At 34.5% G+C, this 21573-nt stretch overlaps 3 protein-coding genes across 4 annotated transcripts in view; 2 read left to right on the forward strand and 1 right to left on the reverse strand.

The window, feature by feature from the left end:
* LOC126817540 (PITH domain-containing protein 1) overlaps positions 1–3738 on the forward strand; it is an 18473-nt gene extending 14735 nt beyond the window's left edge. The window contains exons 3-6 of the mRNA XM_050544596.2: positions 361–438; positions 770–874; positions 2595–2703; positions 3426–3738. Of these exons, the coding sequence (XP_050400553.1) occupies positions 361–438; positions 770–874; positions 2595–2703; positions 3426–3527 (394 nt within the window). The 3' untranslated portion in view covers positions 3528–3738. The remainder of the gene's footprint in view (positions 1–360; positions 439–769; positions 875–2594; positions 2704–3425) is intronic.
* On the reverse strand, positions 3648–18991 carry LOC126817536 (ATP synthase mitochondrial F1 complex assembly factor 1). 2 transcript variants are annotated; one of them, XM_050544589.2, is made up of 11 exons: positions 18881–18971; positions 16831–17104; positions 12720–13037; positions 8907–9045; positions 8044–8106; positions 7555–7605; positions 7011–7064; positions 6656–6751; positions 6395–6461; positions 4295–4335; positions 3648–4032 (listed from the first exon to the last, which is right to left on the reverse strand). In XM_050544589.2, the coding sequence occupies exons 3-11, from the start codon at positions 13007–13009 to the stop codon at positions 3853–3855; spliced, it is 981 nt and encodes a 326-aa protein (XP_050400546.1). In that variant the 5' UTR covers positions 13010–13037; positions 16831–17104; positions 18881–18971; the 3' UTR covers positions 3648–3852. The 2 variants fall into 2 exon arrangements, with proteins under 2 accessions (XP_050400546.1, XP_050400545.1); XM_050544588.2 differs by lacking the exon at positions 16831–17104 and having other exon boundaries at positions 18881–18991.
* Positions 13093–21573, forward strand: part of LOC126817913 (fibropellin-1) — a 25329-nt gene continuing 16848 nt past the window's right edge. Inside the window, exons 1-2 of the mRNA XM_050545085.2 lie at positions 13093–13328; positions 20323–20456. Coding sequence (XP_050401042.1) covers positions 20384–20456 — 73 coding nt within the window. The 5' untranslated portion in view covers positions 13093–13328; positions 20323–20383. The remainder of the gene's footprint in view (positions 13329–20322; positions 20457–21573) is intronic.

The raw sequence follows: 21573 nt of genomic DNA on the forward strand, positions 1-21573 counted from the left end.
GGATAAACCTATATCGGATAAGAATTGTGACCTGTAGAGCTTCGACAAACAATTGTGGACAGACATCCGGTCGGACAGGAGCGACGACAATGTGGACGTATAAAAAGTTATATACTATATATGTATTGAATGTTTCAATAAATCTCAAAGGATTATATTGTTTGTTAAAGTAACATTATTATTGTGTAGTAAATAAAAATTCCTTGTAGCAAAAAATTGCTGCTTAAATGACCTATGGGCTTAAATAAATGTTATTAAAGGGGTAGTAACAGAAATTGCAGCTGTGTGGAATGCCAAATAATACCATGAAATAAACATGACTGTTCTTACTTGCATTCTTAATTTTTATTTTCCTCCCAGGTTTACTGGAAATGTGAAATTAAAAGGTATAATAGTAATAGGTGGACCAGGTGGTTTTCATCCCAATAAGATGAGATTGTAAGTATACTTTATTATATTTGTATACCGATATACGTGTTTGGTAACATATTACATTCAGAAATACTTCTCAGTAAATATCTGATTTAATAGCCCGTTTATTTTTTTGGTTTATTTTTTCACTTTCCATTTCAATGTTACATATACACTTAGGTATGCTTTCGTTGCTGTGTTTATTGATCTGCATTTTGTTGTGCAGTATTCATGCATTATTTTGCAGACATTTTGAGTACATACCATCTACACAAGATAAAATAGAAATATTTTTTAACAAATTGACCATTTTCATTCCATTTAAGTCCTTGAACTCTTTCTTTTTTCTGTGGTATAGATTTAAAAATCGCCCTAAAATGACCTTTGATGATGTAAGTGCAGAAGCTGAACAAGAATTTGAAATTTTTCCAGATCCCGAAGGAGTTATTGAATATCCAACAAAGTATGTTTTAACATATGTTTAGTACCATTTATTAAATTCTCTGATCATCAATTGATATATTTTAATCCCTTGCAAACTACAATATTGTGAAAATTGAATCTCTAAAAGGAGCACAAGTCCAACAAATGGTTGCCATGCAAGATATGCCCATATTTTGAAAGAGATGGACAGAGAACAAGATAAAAACACAATTTTTCGAACAATCAGGAACCATGGTCCAGAAAGTTGAGGTCCGATATGCACCAGTATCGAAAGGAAATGAGGTCTTTGGGATGTAAACATATATTTTTTTTTTTGATTAGACCTAATCCCACTCAACACTGCCATAATGAAAGCAATTTTCTGTTCCAAATTATGACTGGTCAATAGTCCGATTAACAACCAATATATAACTGCGTAACAATATCATTCGGGTTTAAACAAAGTTCCAATTTTGTTTACATAACGTTACGTCATGATTCACAAAATTCATTACGGCCAATTAACCAGTGCATAGCGAAATATTGCAGAAAAACTGAATGCGTGACAAACAAGGCTATCAAAAACGGCTACACTGCAAACAATACTGTTTTCATGTGGACGTATATTGTCGTTGCCCCTGTCCGTCCTTGTTTGTGGACACTCTACAGATCACAATTTTTATCCAATTTCAACGAAAATTGAAATATAATTTTATCTCCCTAAGATCTCGGTTCCTTTTGATATTGGCATGTATCGGACCGTAACTTCATGGATTATGGCCCCTGATTGTACAAAAAATCACGTTTTAGCTTTTAGCTTGTGGACCCTGTAGAGGTCATAATTTTTATCTGATTTAAAAAAACGTTTCAATATATAACCGTTACACCCTAAGGATGGTGGAGCTCGAATTTCGTGAAGATCGGACCAAAACTGCCGGACAAAATGGCCGCCCCTTGTACGCAAATAGTGTATAACATCTGGTATATCAAGGTTGTGGACCCTGTAGAGGTCACAATTTTGATCCGATTTTGATCAAAATTCAGCATTTCATTTCAGTTCTGGAGTTATCCCCCTTTACCGTGTTAAAGGGGATGCTCGATTCACAGTCCAGAACGTGCAGAATTGACAGAATTGCAATCGAGTAACACGGAATTCAGTTCTGTCAGTCCCGACGACGGAGGTGGTGTGAGTAGAATTGTGACGTAATTAAACACGACGAACAGGTTTCGGCTGCATGGTTGGATGAGATATTTATATATCCAGTCGACGCATGCGTTGTAGCCCGAAGTACCCATTTTCACTCGATTGCCACCATTTTTGGGATTGAGATAATTCAATTCCGGAACGTTCAATCGAGTACGCCCAAAGTGTTAAGAGCAGGGTTGGCCTTGGATGATCAGAAGTAGCACATTGCATCCCTGTGATTTATATAAAGTAAGGCAGAAAGCCTACTCATTATTTTAAGCAATACCGAATGTATTCTTTATTATTTCGTGTATATCCTTTCTAGCGATTGTATTCTTCTTTCACATTAATCCGTTTCAGTTAATAATATGCATAAGTAATCAAACTAGTAAAGATGAACTTTTGTTCTGCTATCGTTTCAATACGAGTTGGCACATTTGAAATTGTGTGTGAACAAATTAAGTACATGGTATGTAAAAGGTTTTTTTCAGATTTTTTGTGAAGCAATAAAACTGTGGGATGATTAATGAAATTGATTTTATAATAACTACCTATACTGTATGTACACTTTCAGGGCTGCCAGATTTAACCAAGTAGAACATTTATCTATTCATTTCCCAAGTAACTTTGGGGAGGACCTAACCAGTGTGTACTACATTGGACTGAAAGGAGACTTTACAGAGGTATAATTTATTCAATATTTTTAAATCTTATTCTTACAATTGGCATCTGTTATCACTGTAGAAAAGATAGGTTGCCAGACAGCTAAACATACGCCCACAGCAGCTAAATCGTTCAGACAGTCAACAAGAGTTGTCACATATTTATTCTTTTGTCGGTAATGAAACATTTATAATAATTACACTAAAATCTGATTAAGAGCAACAACTCATGAAGTAATTATCAGATAATCATTAGTATACATCAAAAATCATTGAAAATCAATATACTCGTTCGTCCTGTGTCCAGAAAACTTTTCAAAGTCATCAAGGGCCATAACTCGGGCAATAATGGTCGGAAATTGTTGAAAATCAATAGGATTCTTCATCTCATGACCTTAAACACTGTGTAATAAAGTCGATTGAGTATTAATTTTAGCCTCTAGAGCATCCACAAGATTTTTCAAAGTGATCAAGGGCCATAACTCTGGTAGTAATGGTCGGAAATCGTTGAAAATCAATAGGATTCTTCGTCTCATGACCGTAAACACTGTGTAATAAAGTTGATTGAATATTAAATAGGTTTTGTTATAGGAACTGATGAGTTATAGGTTTATTACAGTATCAACAGTAACTGATGAGATATGGGTTTGTTACAGTAACTTATGAGTTATAAGTTTGTTGCAGTCACTGATGAGTTATGTTATAGGTTTAATACAGTAACTTCTGTCTTAATTGCATTTCAGGCTCGCCGACATGAAGTTACTATTTGTACATACGAAGCTAGAGCTAATCCTGCTGATCATAAAACTAATGCTTTGGATTCTGTCAACAGTATGATTCAGTGATGAACTTTTCTGTATCAACTGAAGTGACTTTTTTGTTTTCCTGTGATTTATCATCATGGGCGAAGGAAAGCTTATAATTGAAATCTATTCTTTGTTGAAATTGTAAACAAAATTCTGAAGGAAAAGAGAGTGTGTTTTATTTATAAACTGCCTACATGTATATGAAAATGTGGATTCCCCACCAATGCATAATAAAACACATCAAAAACTGGTTATTTTTCTACTTGATTAAAAATCAATTTCCCAGTTTTATTTCATTTAGTTTTGCTGTACTATTTTAATGCGTTCACATCAATAATATTCATAATCTGTATGGATTGCATCATTAGACAGGTAATTCTGATTCTACCATTGTTTGCATCATTTTATATTCACTAATTAATTTTAAATAGTCAAATTCTTCTGGTTTCTCATTAAATAATTGAACAAAACGAAAGTGTTCAGGAGAACGGTTTCCATAATACTGACTCATTTGACGCACCAGATTTAATGCTTCTTTTTTACTCTGAAACAAAGAATTAACACAAGCTCCAAGTCTAACCAATTTAGCAATATACTATAACAGAAAATATTTAAAAAGAAAAAAAAAATTTCATTCAAGTTCCTATATCTACAGACACAATAATTAGAAGAAAATTTAGTTTATTACCTTGGAATCAAATATAAGCATTTTTTTTGTGTGAAAAGCATCTGTGAGTATACAAAAAATTGTCAAATCTTATGATCAGATATTATGTTTAGAAACTATATATTTAGTGACAACTTACCAAAACTTGATCATCATAAACTCCAGCCATCAATACAATACCTACAATATTCAAACAATTTCTACAATAAAACACATTTCAGATTCATAAAATTCAAACAGAACAGTGATTTCATGAGGCAGCATACCAACAATAAGCAAAATGGCCTCATTCAACTTGATTAAAGGCCTTGGTTATGTAAGATATTCTGTGGTCTGCTCTCCTCCGGATACAACTTCAATAGATGTAAAAAAAAACAACTTGGCGTTATTATAGAATGAGAGGCAGAGAGAAATGAGGATTAACGTCCACTCGACACAAACTAGGTCATTTTGGGACTAACATGGTTTAATTTTATTTCAATAATTTGCTTGCTCGTAGGGGTCTTTAGCTGTGGGAGGATCCAGAGAAAACCCACGAGGTTGGACAGATGACCCTACTCCTTGTCACATACAACCGAGGAATCGAAACCACGCCAGTTGACTCAATGACAGACTTTATGGTACAGCGTGCACGTGCTAACCATTCAGTCATCCTCCCCCCCCCCCCCTATTATAGAATGAGCACCAGTATTAAAGTCAACAACTTTTTAAAAGAGTCTGTGAAATATTTTTACTATTCTTACACTGACTGTCAAAACTGTCAATAATCAGTAAAAGCTGTTCTGAAAGACTGTACAATACTAATGCTTATATCACAGACGGTGACATATTTCCGTCCGTCCGTCCATCACACTTTTTGGGACACAATAACTCTCTTTCTAATTGAGCTAGAATGTTCAAACTTGGTGTAGGTGTTTATTAGGTCAATGCCTTTATGGAGTTCGAAGATGAGCATTTTCTGCATAGGGTAAGCAGAGATAAGCAATTTGATTGGTTGATGCTTTTGGACACGATAACTTTAGTTCTAATTAAGTGAGAGTGATGAAACTTGGTGTATAGTTTCATTACATCAATACCTTGACTAAGTTTGATAAAGAGCATTTTCTGCTCGGGGTAAGCAGAGCGATAAGCAATTTGGTTGGCCGAGACTTTGGAACACGATAACTCTCCTAATTGAGCTAGAATGTTCAAACTTGGTGTAGGTGTTTATTAGGTCAATGCCTTGATGGAGTTCGAAGAAGAGCATTTTCTGCTTAGGGTAAGCAGAGATAAGCAAATTGATTGGTCAAGACTTTGGAACACAATAACTCCTTTAAATTGAGGTAGAATGTTTAAACTTGGTATAGGCGTTGATTGGGTGAATGCCTTGATGGAGTTCGAAGATGAGAATTTTCTGCTTAGGGTAAGCAGAGATAAGCAATTTGATTGGTTGATGCTTTGGGACACGATAACTTTAGTTCTAATTAAGTGAAAATGAGGGCACTTTGTGTATAGCTTTATTACATCAATACCATGACTAAGTTGGATAATGAACATTTTCTGCTGAGGGTAAGCAGAGCGATAAATAATTTGATTGGTCGAGACTTTGGAACACAATAACTCTCCTTCTAATTGAGAGAGAATGTTCAAACTTGGTGTAGGCGTTGATTAGGTGAATGCCTTGATGGAGTTCAGTGATGAACATTGTCTGCTTACGGTATGCAGAGATACGCAAACTGAATGGTTGTTGCTTTGGGGCACGATAACTCACGTTATAATGAAGTGAAATTGATGAAACTCAGAATATAGATTCATTATCATTACCTTGACTAAGTTCGATGGTGAGAATTTTCTGCTTAGGCTAAGGAGCGATTAGCAATTTGATTGGTCAAGACTTTGGAACATAAAAACTCTGCTTTTAATTGATGTAGAATGTTTAAACTTGATATAGATGTTCATTAGGTGAATGTCTTGACTGAGTTCAATGATTAACATTTCAAGCTGAAGCTAAGCAGAGCTAATCAATTTCATTGGTCGAAGCTTTGGGACAAGATAATCTTGATTCTATCTTATAGAGAGTGATGTAACTTAGTGTATAGTTTGATTGATCGATACTTTTGAAAAAAATAAATGTGCGATTAAATAATATGTGTCATCTATTTATTTTGGGATTTCGGCGGGGGACATCAGCCTCACTGTTGGCTTGGGTTTTTTTTGGTAGTATGTTCCCGCACTATGTGTGCCCAAGTATATAACATACCTTTATCAACCTGAAATTCTGTAAAGTGGGCCAGAGAGAGACATGGTGGAGCATTTTCTGTATGTCTCTAAAATAGATAATAAACCAAGTAAATTTATCGTAATGGACCACATTCAATGAAATATGTACATATAGGTATCTAAATATTTTACCATGAAAATCCAACCTTTGTTTATGTATTTTGTTTATCAAATTGAGAAATTCATGTCTTACATGTTCACCAGGCTATATATATATATATATGGTTATAGAGAAATGTACCTGATATTGTATTAATGATGTGAAATACACTTCAGTTCCTTTAAATTCTGATAAATAAAATTCATAACCATCTTGTTTTGGCAGAGGATAAATAAACTGAAATAAAATGTCGGCTACATTTATGTTTTAATAATGATACAGCTCAATATACTAATTTCTATAACGGGTGAAAATCCACTGTATATTCTTTTAATGTTCTGTTAAAGAAATACATGTATAGCCCACATTTTTCCATTTTAGATCTTTCTAGATCACATGTTAATTATGCAGGATTACTGTGGTATATGGATATACCAATATGTACATCTACAAAGATCTTTTTCTAGAAACCGACATCCCTTATAAATGTACTTACATTAGGGTACTTTTTAGATTTTTCTATCAATTCATTAAATTTTAAATAGGGCTCCTGTTGATAAAAGATAAAAGCATAAATTGAAAAATCAAACCAACCCTATTAAGATAAAGGCATAAATTCAATTGAAATACCAAACCAACCGCATAAAAATGTACTGACAATCTGCAGACATGAGTGGGAACTGACTCCCTAGGTCTGTCTATTGTTTGTCATTTATCATTTGGTTATTGTGTTGGCTTCCTGAACATATTATTAAATTCATAGGTGGGACAAACTGAAAACATAAGAGTCAAATTTGTCGCCTTCACCAGTTTTGAATGTGCCTGTAAACCTCTGTATATATTTTATTGATTAAATAATTTTCACATTGCGCAAGTTTCTCATTTCTCAAGATCACAAATCTGAACAAATTACACTTGCTTTCACTTTTTCCAATTGAAACACTTTCCTCAAAGTAGTTTGGTCTTTGAAAGGGAAGAGACAGTAAAAATTCCCGTGGCAGAAGGCCTATTTAAAGGGTTAAAAATATGAATTTATCTACCTTCAATACTCCAAACACACAATCTTTCTGAACAAAATGTTCAACCCATATCTGAAAATAGTGCAATACAGGTATGTGAAATGTTGACAAAGATTTCTTTTACAAAGATGATTCAAACTAAAATCTTATTACCCTCATGTCGAAATATGGCAACAACCTTGTTATTTTTGTGCTGTTGCTACAAACCTCTTATGGTCTGTGTTTTAACAATCAAAGTAAAAAGTCACAATTTTCAGGACATGGCCATACACTTGTATGATGTCATAAATCATTTTGGAATTATGATGTCAATTATGAAAATTGGGAATGAAAGGTTTGATAATTCTAATCTTCTGCTTATGCTGAACAATAACAATTATTTAAGCATGTATTTTAGGTTTCAAGAATTAAGATACACCTGGTCTACGGGAAACCCACAAATCTATTTCTTGTCAATTTTTTTAGACAATTGGTCCTGATTGCTACCGAAATAGAACCCATAATATTTACCTGTTCAATTTCTGTTGATGTTTTGTCCTTGATTAAATCTAATTTCATAATATCATCCAACTTCTGAAATAAAATAGGACTAACATTATTTCAATAAGTCTTTATAATTAAAGGGAGACAGAAAAAGACGGAAAAAACGAATTAGTTTAGTTAGGCAGGCAACCTTGGGATCGGTACTTTTAAACATGCATGTTTTATTAAAAGATAGGTTGCCAGGCAACGAAACACACGCCCACAGCAGCTATATCGTCTGGGCATTCAACATTCTTGAAAATCAATATACTTGTTCGTCTCAAGATCTTAAACACTGAGTATAAATTTAAAGTCAATCGGATATTAAGGGCCATAACTCTGGCAAAAATTATCGGAAATCGCTGAAAATCACTAGGCTTCTTCGTCTCATGGTCTTCAACACAGTATATAAATTTAAAGTCAATCGGATATTAACTTTGACCTCTAGAGCGTCCACAAGAATTTTCAAAGTGATCAAGGGCCATAACTCTGGTAGTAATTATTGGAAATTGCTGAAAATCACTAGGCTTCTTCTTCTCATGACCTTAAACACTGTGTATACATTTAAAGTCAATCGGATATTAACTTTAGCCTCTAGAGCGTCCACAAGATTTTTTGAAGTGATCAAGGGCCATAACTCAGACAGTAATTATCGAAAATCACTGAAAATCAATAGGCTTCTTCGTCTCATGACCCTAAACAATGTGTATAAATTTAAAGTCAATCGGATATTAAATTTAGCCTATAGAGCTTGTGGACGCCGGACCGGCCGGCCGGGAGCGACAACAATATACGACCACATTTCAATGTGGGAGTATAAAAAACGAATTTTAATTCATATTTCAACCAACCTTAGGTGGCCATGATATCATTCCTTTTTGACTTTTGATAGTAGGTGGTGTACTTAAATCTTTTTTATGTTCTATTTTTATATCTTCTTTTACTTGGGCTATCTTTTGTAATTTAGCATTGAATTCTTCTGGGGATTTTCTTGAAGATATAACACAATAAATAAATTAAATGATCTATATCATGGTACAGCCATGAACAAAGATAGGTTGCCAGGCAACGAAACATACGCCCACAGCAGCTAAATCGTCCGGGCAGTCAACAAGAGTCGTCGCATTTTTTAACTTTTTTCAGTAATGAAACTTTTATTATACACTAAAATCTGATTAAGAGTAACAACTCATTAAGTAATTATCAGAAAATCATTAGAATTTGTTTTGTCTTTATAAAGTTTTGCCCCATGCTAACGTTTAGTATACGAAACATTTAATATCATGGATTTAGCAGTTCAAGTTATCAAAATTCATTGAAAATTAATATACTTTTTCGTCTCAAGACCTTAAACTCTGTGTATCAATATGAAGTTAATTGGATGATAACTGATAACATAAGCGTCACAAGACTTTTCAAGGTGATTAAGGGCCATACCTTTGGCAGTAATTATCAGAAATCATTGAAAATCAATTGGATTTTTCGTCTCATGACCTCAAACACTGTGTATAAATTTAAAGTCAATCGGATATTAACTTAAGCCTCTAGCGCATCCACAAGATTTTTTTGAAGTGATCAAGGGCCATAACTCTGACAGTAATTATCCGAAATCGCTGAAAATCAATAGGCTTCTTCGTCTCATGACCTTAAACACTGTGTATAAATTTAAAGTCAATCAGATATTATCTTTAGCCTCTAGAGCATCCACAAGATATTTTCGGAAATTACTAAATATTAATAGGCTTCTTCATCTCATGACCTTAAACACTGTGTATAAATTTAAAGTCACTCGGATACTAACTTTGGCCTCGAGAACGTCCACAAGATATTTTGAAGTGATCAAGGGCCATAAGTCTGGCAGTAATTATCGGAAATCACTGAAAATCAATAGGATTCTCCGTCTCATGACCTTAAACACTGTGAATAAATTTAAAATCAATCAAATATTAACTTTAGCCTCTAGAGCGTCCACAAGCAATTGTAGACGCCGGACCGACGACAATATACGACCACATTTCAAGGTGGGCATATAAAAACAATTATCTAAAATGCCGTAAATTTTGTTAGCTATGTGAACTCCTCAAAGTGGTATTAGGTGTTCTAGAAAGAGAAAGCATACCCTGTGATGTGTATAACCATAAAATCATAAACCTGCGGCTGCCAGGCAGGAGGATAGCCCACATTTTGTAAGAGATGGAAGGAGTTCAAGCTATAAACAAATGCGATTTTTTGTACACTCAGGGGCAATAATCCAGAAAGTTATGGTCTGAAATGTGTTAATATCAAAAGGGACTGAAATCTTTGGGATATAAAGATATGTTTTAAGTTTCATCAAAATCGGATAAAAATTGTGACCTCTAGAGGGTCCACATACTCTTACAGAATTTGCGTACACTGAGCGGCCATTTTGTTGGGCAGTTTCATTTCAACTTTCCTGAAATTCGAATTCAACTTTCATTATGGTGGAATGGTGATATATTTAAACGTTTTTTAAAATCGGAAAAAAAATTGTGACCTCTAGAGAATCTGTAAACTTAAAATGCGATTTTTCGAACAATCAGGGGCCATAATCTAGGAAGTTACGTTCGGATATGCGCGATTATCAAAAGAAACCAAGATCTTAGTGTGTAAATCGGATAAAAATTGTGACCTCTAAAGGAAAGAGAGAGAGAGAGAGAAATGGGGTTTAACGTCCACTCGACACAAACTAGATCATTTCGGGACTAACATTTTGTTTAATTTTATTTCAATAATTCGCTTGCGCGTAGAAGTCTTTAACAGTGGGAAGAAACTGGAGGACCCGCAGAAAACCCCCGAGGTTGGACAGACGACCCTAATCCTTGTCACGCACAATCGAGGAATCGAAACCATGCCAGTTGACTCAATGACAGCGCACACGTTCTAACCATTCGACCACAAGCTAAAAACACGATTTTTCTTACAATCAGGGGCCATAATTCAGGAAGTTACGATCTAATATGCGCGAATATCAAAAAAGAACCAAGATCTAGGGGTTCTAAACATGCATTTCAAGTTTCATCAAAATCAGATCAAAATTGTGACCTCTAGTGTGTCCACAAGCTAAAAATTTGATTTATCGTACAATCATGAAGTTATGGTCTGATACATGCCAATAACGAAAGGAACCGAGATCTCTGGGAGATAGACCTATATTTTAAGCTTCGTCAAAATCGGATAAATATTGTGACCTGTAGAGTGTCCACAAACAAATTGTGGACGGACGGACGTCCATATGGACAGGGGCGACGGCATAATACGTCCACATGAAAATGTGGGCGTATAAAAAAAGAAGAGGGATGCACCCAGGACTAGTGCCACAACCACTCCAAAAGATAGGTTGCCAGGCAACAAAACATACGCCCACAGCACTAAATCGTCCGAGTAGTCGACAAGGGTTGTCACATATTTATTCTTTTGTAAGTAATTAGGGGAATTTAATAGACAATTTCATACAGATGGCATTATAATTTTCGTCGTTTGAGGGTTCACAAGGTTCTAAAAACTAAAACAAGGGCCGTAACTCTGGAAGTAATCTAGAGAAATTGTTCAAATTCGACAGGCTTTTTCGTTTTACTAATTCAAATAATGCATATAAATTTCATACAGATCGGATGATAACTTTTGTCGTTCGAACGTTCAACAAAGTAAATCAAGGGCCATAACTCTAGATGTAATTAATGGAAATTTGCTGAAACTGAATAGGCTTGTTCGTTTTACTAATTTAAATGATACATATAAATTTCATACAGATCGGATAATAACTTTTGTCGTTAGAGCATTTACAACGTACAACAAAGTGAAACAAGGGCCATAACTCACGGCGTAATTAACGGAAATTGCTGAAATTCAATAGGCTTCACTAATTTATATGATGCATATCAATTTCAAACAGATCGGATGATAACTGTTGTCATTAGAGCATTCACAAGATTCAACAAAGTGAAACAAGGGCCATAACTCTAGATGTAATTAATGGAAATTGCTGAAATTCAATAGGCTTCTTTTTTTTACTAATTTAAATGATGTATATAAATTTCATACAGATCGGTTGATAACTTTTGTTGTTAGAGCGTTCACAAGGTGCAACAAAGTGAAAAAAGGGCCATAACTCCAGAAGAAATTAACAGAAATTGCTGAAATTCAATAGGCTTCCTCATTTCACTAATTTAAATGATGCATATCAATTTCATACAGATCGGTTGATAACTTTTGTCATTAGAGCGTTCACAAGATTCAACAAAGTGAAACAAGGGCCATAACTCTAGATGTAATTAACGGAAATTGCTGAAATTCAATAGGTTTCTTTGTTTTACTAATTTAAATGATGCATATAAATTTCATACAGATCGGTCGATAACTTTTGTCGTTCACAAGGTGCAACAAAGTGAAACAAGGGCCATAACTCCAGTAGAAATTAACGGAAGTTATTGAAATTAAATAGGCTTCTTCATCTCACTAATGCAAACAACATATATCAATTTCAAAACAATCAGATGATAAATGTAGTCTGTAGAGTATTCACAAGAAATTGTGGACGATGGACGGACGGACGGACAGGGGTGACGGCAATATACAACCACATTTCCATGTGGGCGTATAAAAAGCTGTTGCATTCAATGATTATAATATTTCTTAACACTTACTTTGCCAAATCTTGAAGTTTAGTTTTGTATTTCTCATAGTAAGCATTGTGTTCTAGCTGTACTTCAGGTTTTTCTTGCTGACACAATTGACAAGAAGGTGTCACATAAGGTCTTATTGTTGTCTGTGTTGTTTTTGTGTGAGAACAAGTGGCTGCTCCTATATTTGCCGATTTAAATCGTGCTAATAACAAATCTAGTGGTACAACTTTTCCTTGCTGGGCCTGACTGTACATCATGGGAAATATATATCTGGATTTGAGAAACATTAGCTCTTGTTCACTGGTAATCATGCAAACAGGTTTATATTGAAGTCTGTCCCTGATAAAATACATATGAAAATTCAATTCAATATATGACTAGTCAAGCAAGACCTCTATTGTGTATTTAAGATAGAAAGGTTAGCTTATGATATCATAACTCACGGTGTACAAGTACATGAATAATATATACTACCTTTCAATTTTTATTTACAAACAATTCTATGTATTCATGAGTACCGGTATATAGAGAACTAATCTACGGATTAACATGGCAATGAAACAGTACTAAGACTAAAAATTACTGGTTTCTGATGTGTCATAAACCTATCTTTTTACTTACAAAATTCAGGTAGGTCAAGTTACACCTATTTCTTATAAATATTCTCTAGTCTAATATCACAAAACATTCTTCTGTTAAAACTGTAAGTTTTGGGGTTTTTTTAGAATTAAATCATTAGTAGAAATTGTTTCTAAATGAAATTAATGTTAAAATAAAGTTCTGTATTTATCATAAATATATACTTTTCAAAAAAGTAGGGGATATTGAAATGCAAATACCTAGGCAGGTTGTGATATGATAAATAGTTATGGACACTTGACATGCTTTGAGAGTATGTTCACAGACAAGGGCGTGGATTTGTCATAACTTTTGGGGGGACAGACGAACCCTGGAACCTTTCATTACCAAACCAAAATAATAATTACGAGCAGTTTACCAGTGTTATTTCGATGAAAGCTGTAACTAGGGGTAATATAATGACGATATGGTAAAATTGACTACCTACAATTAAGAAGGAAGATATCGTGAAGCGGAATTACAGTGGTGAGACCCACGGCAGTAGTTGGATAGCCTTCAAAACGGGACATTCATGTGGATATAAACCTGAAAATCTGTCCTTGCGGTCAAAATCATGGGGGGGGACCAAGACCTATTCGTCCCCTCCTTCCGATTCTTAGGGGGGGGCCCATCTCCCTCTTCCCTCCCTAAATCCACACCCATGTTCACAGATGAAAAACTTATGGCCCCAACAGAACCACTGAGCTGCAATTGCGACACGCAATAATGCCATACACGTGGGAGGGTTCATTGTCAAATTTGACACTTCAAAGAAGGGTTGATAAAAACTGCCGCGTGCTGGTTTATTTATCCATGTTTGCTTTCCTATCGGTTCTTGCATAAGATTTACTGTTTAGTGTACCTCTGCTTAGTGTCAACCAACAACACTGCAAGAATTGGCCGTGGCACTGCAAGAGGAGTGGGTCAGATTGCCCCAAATCGTGACTGGACGGTTGATTAGGAGCATTTTCACTTTTGACGGTGTATCTCTTTGCGAGTGAAATGGGGTTGTCAGATGAGCCGCCCATATGAATTGTTTATGTTCATGTGTAGGCAATTGGCCTGTTATTAACATACACTGGTTACCTCTAATAAAAACAACACTGCAAGAATTGGCCGTGGCACTGCAAGAGGAGTGGGTCAGATTGCCCCAAATCATGACTGGGCAGTTGATTAGGAGCATGCCACGGCGAATTGGTGAATGTCTGAGGATTGGTAGAGCAATTACTCATTATTAAGACATAAATCAAAAACGTCCATTTCACTTTTGATGGTGTATCTCTTTGCGAGTGAAGTGGGGCTGTCAGATGAACTGTGTATGTTCATGTGTAGGCAATTGGCCTGTTATTAACATACACTGGTTACCTCTAATAAAAATAGCAGTGCATTTCTGCAGTTTTGTATTGTTTCTGAATATCCCCTACTTTTTTTTTGAAGAGTATATTTTGGTAGTTGGTAGTTCACTTCTGAACGTCAGAGCTGAACTAATATTTTGGGGGATATAAATTAATATAATTTACTGATTTCCGACATGTGTAACATATATGGAAGGATAACGTTGCCAATATTATTTTAATGTTCACTGTACAAACTGATGTCAGCAGTTCAAAATAAGTATTTTAGTTTTATAAATTGCAATTTCCATTCCTCCACAATACCGTTGTCACAGTGTTAAACTACAAAATACACTTTTTAATAATACAAATACAGTATAATATTTATTTTGCACATTTTCTCGAACAAAATTGAGATAGGTCAAGTCACACCTATTTCTTATAAATATTCTATAATATAAACTTATCTACACCGAAAGTTGATCAAATAACATATAACTTAAGGCTGCCGTGTGTTGATTAACAATTCAACAAAACCTAGAGCACCTCAATACGATTCATTACAACTCTTACATGTAACTATTCAAAAAAAAACCAACAACTGTACTGGATGACATGGTGTTTTCATCTGATCATGTAATTAAATTTAAATGTGAAAGTTAGTATAAAATGTAATTTATTCTAGTAAAAGCGCCATAAGACAAAATCTATATGGATCTGATTGACTATACTGTACTTGATGGCACCTGGAGGTTGCATCATTAAGAGTTGCAGTCTATATTTGAAACCTTCAAATCCATCATCTTTAATGCATTTATCCCAAGAGCCACGGTGGCTAAGTGTGTAACACCCTGGCTCGCTAGCCAAGAGGTCGTGCGTTTGATCCCTGCACTGGCCGAGAAAGTTCATCGTCGATTTTGCGACATGGTTTTCCCTTGTCAGTGGTGCAGGACAACAGTCTAGTCATTCGGATGGGATGAAAACTGAGTTCCCGTGAATACATTGGCTTGCACGTAAAGATCCCTTGGCAGTTGAAATTCAATATAAGAGTAGGCCACAGTGCTGCTGCCTGGGCAAAATTTCCCTCATAGCACACTGTATGGCGTATGCCCATCTTCATTAGCCCAGTCGGAGCAGAACAGTAGGACGTTAAATCCCATTTCATTTCATTTCATTTATCCCAAAATACACAGTGCAAAATTAACAGTAGGCCTATAGGCTAAACCTATGTCAAACTGTATTGGATCATGCCACCATTGACCAAACTAGACCCTGTATGATCAATAACAGATTAATTCTTATTTATGTTTAACCAACAGATACCAGCAAGTTTTGAAAAAGTTTTAGAAACTCTGATAGAGAGAGAGAGAAATGGGGTTTAACATCCACATGACACAAACTAGGTGAATTCGAGACTAACACATGGTTCAATTTTATTTCAATAATTCGCTTGCACGTACTGTAGCACTATGGCCCTTGAGACAATTTTGGCTCTTTATAAAATTGTCTCTTCAATTTTGTCTATAAAGTCAAATCATAAGTACTAAATGAACATGGTTATAGTTGTTCGTAAAAAACAGTGATGTTTTAGTTAAATTATAATCATTGTCAAAATAGTCATCAAATTCTAGCTGTTTATTGACCTATGGTCGGTTGACCAAAAATAGGTAATGTTTCCTATCTTATTAGTGGGAAATAAAGAGTTTTATTCCTTATATGGCGTGGAAATTCACGTCAAGGTTATTGAAGACCTGGAAAAAGTAGGGGGTATAAATTAGGGTGTAGAGGAGAGCTAGATTAGAGCTCACCCAGAAATTCTTACCAGTCATTACCATTGAGAACGAGGAACCTGAAAAGTCAGTACAACTTAGTAATAAAGTTGGGAAACCAGTATTACTGTAGTGTTATTTACGATCACAAACACAACCAATAAAGAAGTCCGGTAGTACTACAGTACTGCGTAGGGGTCTTTAATAGTGGAAGAAAACCGGAGGACACAGAGAAAACCCACAAGGTTGGACAGGCGACCCTACTCCTAGTCACGTACAACCGAGGAATCGAAACCCCGCCAGCTGACTCAATGACAGTTCTTAACAGTTTTTCCTTATTCAATATATTTCCATGACCGAAAAGCATCTGTACTGAAATATTAGGAGATAGGTTATATACATACAACCCACCTAGTCTAGTCTCCTCTCATATTCCTGAAGCAATGGTCCTGCCCATTGCTGGATTGGCTTCTGATACTTGAGCTTTCGAGGGAGTGTGTGTATTCTTCCCGTTCAATCAAATCTATCCCAGGTACAGCAAAATGACAGCCCTTCGTTGAATCTGGGATCACCTTTTGACAGTGATTTAAGGTATTAAAAATGGTGAAAGTATTCTTCGTCTCCATACAGTATTGTTTACATTGTATTCGTGTTGATAGCCTCATTTGTCACGCAATTAGTATTTCTGTAAAAGTTTGAGTGGATGTAATATGATCGCCCTGGATATGTTTTCTTTAAAAATGGCGCTCAAAACCATAAAATACACAGTTCATGTACCGATTATAAAATGTTAATTATGTCTTAAATAATGGATATTAATTAAGATCCCATATTTTCACGACAAGCTACCAACAACATCAATATTGATCTAAATGGACCAATATTGAATTCTAATTGAAGGAGCCTAATTGTTTTTTGTTTTTTTTTAATTTCGAATATTGTAAATATTGAGTTAGAGGTTTAGCTCCTTTAAACATACATTATGCAAGAGCTACATTTGCCTATTGCAGGTCTTTCTTTAGGCCTGAAATGTTATTGGATGACTGCGTTTTATGGTTAATGCAGTTACCATAAAAATGAATACCGGTAATAAAGACTTTGTTTATTATCGTAACAACGGTAGTAATGATAATCAAGGCTAGGCTATAATTGTATCCCCGATATCTATATAGGCTCAGAGTGAAGTAATTTGACTAAAATTTTCAGCATATTCTCTTTCCATTATCTATTTTTTAACTATTATAGCGAGAACTGTCAGCTCTTTATATTATCTAATTTTACCTCACCTAATTATAATGCCACTTTAATTAAGTCAATTAGCTATTTTCGGGTAACAAGAAATGATTTCATATATGACTTTCTTTCAATAATAATAACAATAATAAAAACTTTATTTAATGAGGCAACATATTTAGTTTGCAAAAAAAAATAATCTTCCATAAGTCCCTCCTAATTAAGCTACAAAGACATATATACATGTAATATCAGGATAAATTCAAAATCATTTGAAATGCAATAGCATTAATTTAAAGTGGGAAGTTTGGGAAGTCACTCCTAAACTACAAAACATATACATTATCTTGTAGAATATAGGAAGAACACTATAATTACACACAAAATAAAATAGAATGCAGTTGCAAGTTAAATACACGAAAAATAATAAGTATGTCGATCATCAGTTGAATATTATGGTTTCTTCAGTGCTCAATATAAATGAGTTTTCAGTTTAATCTTAAAATTTTCAACATTTTTACACATCTTTATATCAAAAGGCAGATTGTTCCATAAAGACATGCAGAATAATGAAAAGTATGTTTCGTGGATCCCGTTTTGCATTTATGAAGGAAAAGAGATTTACTGGTCTGTGAACGGAGCAAGATATCAGTTTTGGAAACGAGATTTTTCAATAAATTAGGAATTTAGATAAAGTGGGGAATGGTTTGTTTACGTCTATACTATATGAATAAAAAAAAAACGGATAGATCTTGGCAGCTCTGACTATTATCATTATCACCTTACCAATAATCAGGCAATAGCCAGCGCAGTAGGTTGATCCCGCTACTTAGTTTAGGGTTAGGGTTAGTGGTGGAAGTCAAAAGGAGCCGGGTCAACGTACTATGCCGCAATACCTTTTTTTTTCTCATATAAAATTGATTTGCCCAGCTAGTGTAGTTTGCAATTTGAGACCTAGCACTTGGACTTAAAAGAAAATCCAGTTTCTTGAAATATTTCTCCTTTCGAGACACAGGGTCGAATAGATGAGCCTATTCAAAGCTCGTAGTTCGTACTTTCTGAGCGGATGGGTATCTACTCTTAGACTGTGTATATATGGCATCTTTTCTTTATGTCTGTCAGTATGTTTTAAGAACTATGGTTCGTTTATTTTTCATATAGACAGTTCCTAAAGGAACTGGGGTAGCTGTAGGCTACAATGTACTGCCATTTCTCACCGTCTACTTACTTTCTTATTCAACCCATACAAAAACTGTGGACTAAAATTCGAACAGTGAAAATTGAATATGAGGTTATCTTTGATGATTAAATCTCCTTTAACACAGAAGAGTTGGAGTCTTGTGTTATGAATTTGGCTGGATAATCGGGACAATTACTTGGTCGCACATGTCAACAAACGTAAACACGTGTTCGTGTTTACAACCCATTAAAATTTATTACCGGCTGTACAAAAATTGAACCTACACCACACAACAAAATAACTTCAAATGCAGTTTTTACATGAAAATTTTCCCAACAAGGACATTTGTTCCAAATGTCATATAGCTATATAAAGCCCTATAATAATAAAAATCAAAGTCAATGGTCACCATTACTGAATGAGTGAATGGATAATCCGGCCAAGGCTTTTGCATCTGTCTGTGGATATGACCACTTTAAAAATCAATATATTATCGATTAAGAATTATTTGACTCACCAGATCAGATTACAATGCACGTATCTTCGTGCAAACTGACTAGTCAAAAACTAAAAGTGGCATTAGATATTAGAATATGCCATTCAGCTATAGCACGTGGGCACCTGACAATTAATGAATTATGGTCTTTCAAGAATATAGGCTACCAATTACCGGTACAGAGAAATGTCCCTTAATTTTGAAGGCAAGCTTTACAATAATAATTTATTATGTATAAATTTAGAATTAATTGATACCTAGAGTTACATAGAAGAATTAATGCATCAGATTATTTATGTTTCAATTGTATTTGTTCAGTTCAAACATAATCATTAGGCCCTATAGCACTGGCCGATGTTGTGTTGTATGTCTATACATACCGGTTATATATTGGCCTGTACGAAAATTTAAAGATAACTACACTTAAAATTAGGTATTAAATACACAAAAATATAAAAGATTTTGAAAAAAGAACTACATATGTCGATTATTTGTAAAATAAGCGAAAGTGCTAGTAATCACTTATTAACAAAAACTAAATAAAGCTGCTCTCAAGATATAAAATATTTAAAACCGATTCATAAAAACTAATAGATTTATCACATTCCGCCAAGGTTTTTATTAATTGTTTATAGTTAAAAATATATATACATACAGAAATATAAAAGTTTTTGAAAAAAGTTTCTAAATTATTCAACTCTCAGGTTTATAAAATTTATATACCAAAAGTACTAAGATTCGGATGGAAAAATCTGTATTTTAATTACATTTACATATTTAGGTTAATTACAGATGAGGTTTCACAAGGGTTCCAGCTCTTATGTATTTATATTCAAATAGATTTTATTCTATGTAATAACTGTGCCATGTTTTACAATTGGCCAGTTACTTATAAATGCTGCTTAAACAAGTAATTTTTTTGGGTGCAAAATATAAAATTGATATAAAACACTGCATTTTATTTTTATCTGTCTGTATTTGTTTTATTTTTCAGGATATTTGTTTGAGAACATTTAATGATACCCTTTGCATAATGTGAAGAAGAAAATAAAAAAATGTTGAGAAAGTGTGTGATATTGTTACTAATTGTCTGGGTGAGATCAAGCAACTCACAAATCAGGCCCAAGGGTAAGTAGCATAACAATACATTCATACTTTTAATGATTTGATGCAGGGGAGTAAAAATCCACTAGCCCGACACCCGGTGCTACCTAAATATCTTACAGGCTAATGACCTATTTTACCGTATTAGTCCATGACTAGTGCCCTTTCACTGCTGATTTTTTATACGGCCACATTTTCATGTGGACGTATATTGTCGTCGCTCCTGTCTGTCCGTCCACAATTGATTGTGGACACTCTACAGGTCACAATTTTTATCCGATTTCAACGAAACTTGAAATATAGGTTTATTTCCCTGAGATCTCGGTTCCTTTCGATATTGGCATGTATATCAGACCGTAACTTCGTAGATTATGGCCCCAGATTGTATGTTAAAGCGATAATTTCATATTCTCTAAGAAAGTCAAAACATAATTATCTCTATGTCTTTTGCTCAATAAATCATCAACTCACTATTATACGACCATGGGCATTATTTCCCACCCTTAAAAATCATTGACACAGGAAATAATAACACAATTACCTCCCTTGTTTTCCTATTGGCTCCATGCATTAGCTACCTTCAAACGTTGGAATTTGAAGTTGAAAATGATATTTTTGCCAATTTCCCAGCTGGAAATAGTGACTTATATGGATTACTATTTAACAAGGTAGGACGGTTTATGAATACCATCTATTTTAAGGCTTTATTTTAATAAATTTTAAAAATATAACTTAAAAATATGAAATTGCAGCTTTAAATCGTGTTTTTAGCTTGTCGATCCTATAGAGGTCATAATTTTTATCAGTTTTTGTTGAAACTTGAAATGTAAGTTTATAACCCAAAGATATTGGTTCCTTTGGTTATTTCGCATATCGGACCGCAACTTCCTGAATTATGGCCCCTGATTGTACGAAAAATCAGTTTTTAGCTTGTGGACCCTATAGAGGTCATAATTTTTATCCCATTTAAAAAATTGTTTTAGTACCATTACACTCTAAGGATGGTTGAGTTCGAATTTCGTGAAAATCGGCCCAAAACTTTCTTCTGATTTTGATGAAACTTGAAATGTAAGTTTATAATCCAAAGATCTCGGTTTCCTTCGATATTTGCGTATATTGGACTGTAACTTCCTGAATTATG

This window comes from Patella vulgata, chromosome 4, assembly GCF_932274485.2.
Source record: "Patella vulgata chromosome 4, xgPatVulg1.2, whole genome shotgun sequence".
NCBI lineage: Eukaryota > Metazoa > Mollusca > Gastropoda > Patellidae > Patella > Patella vulgata.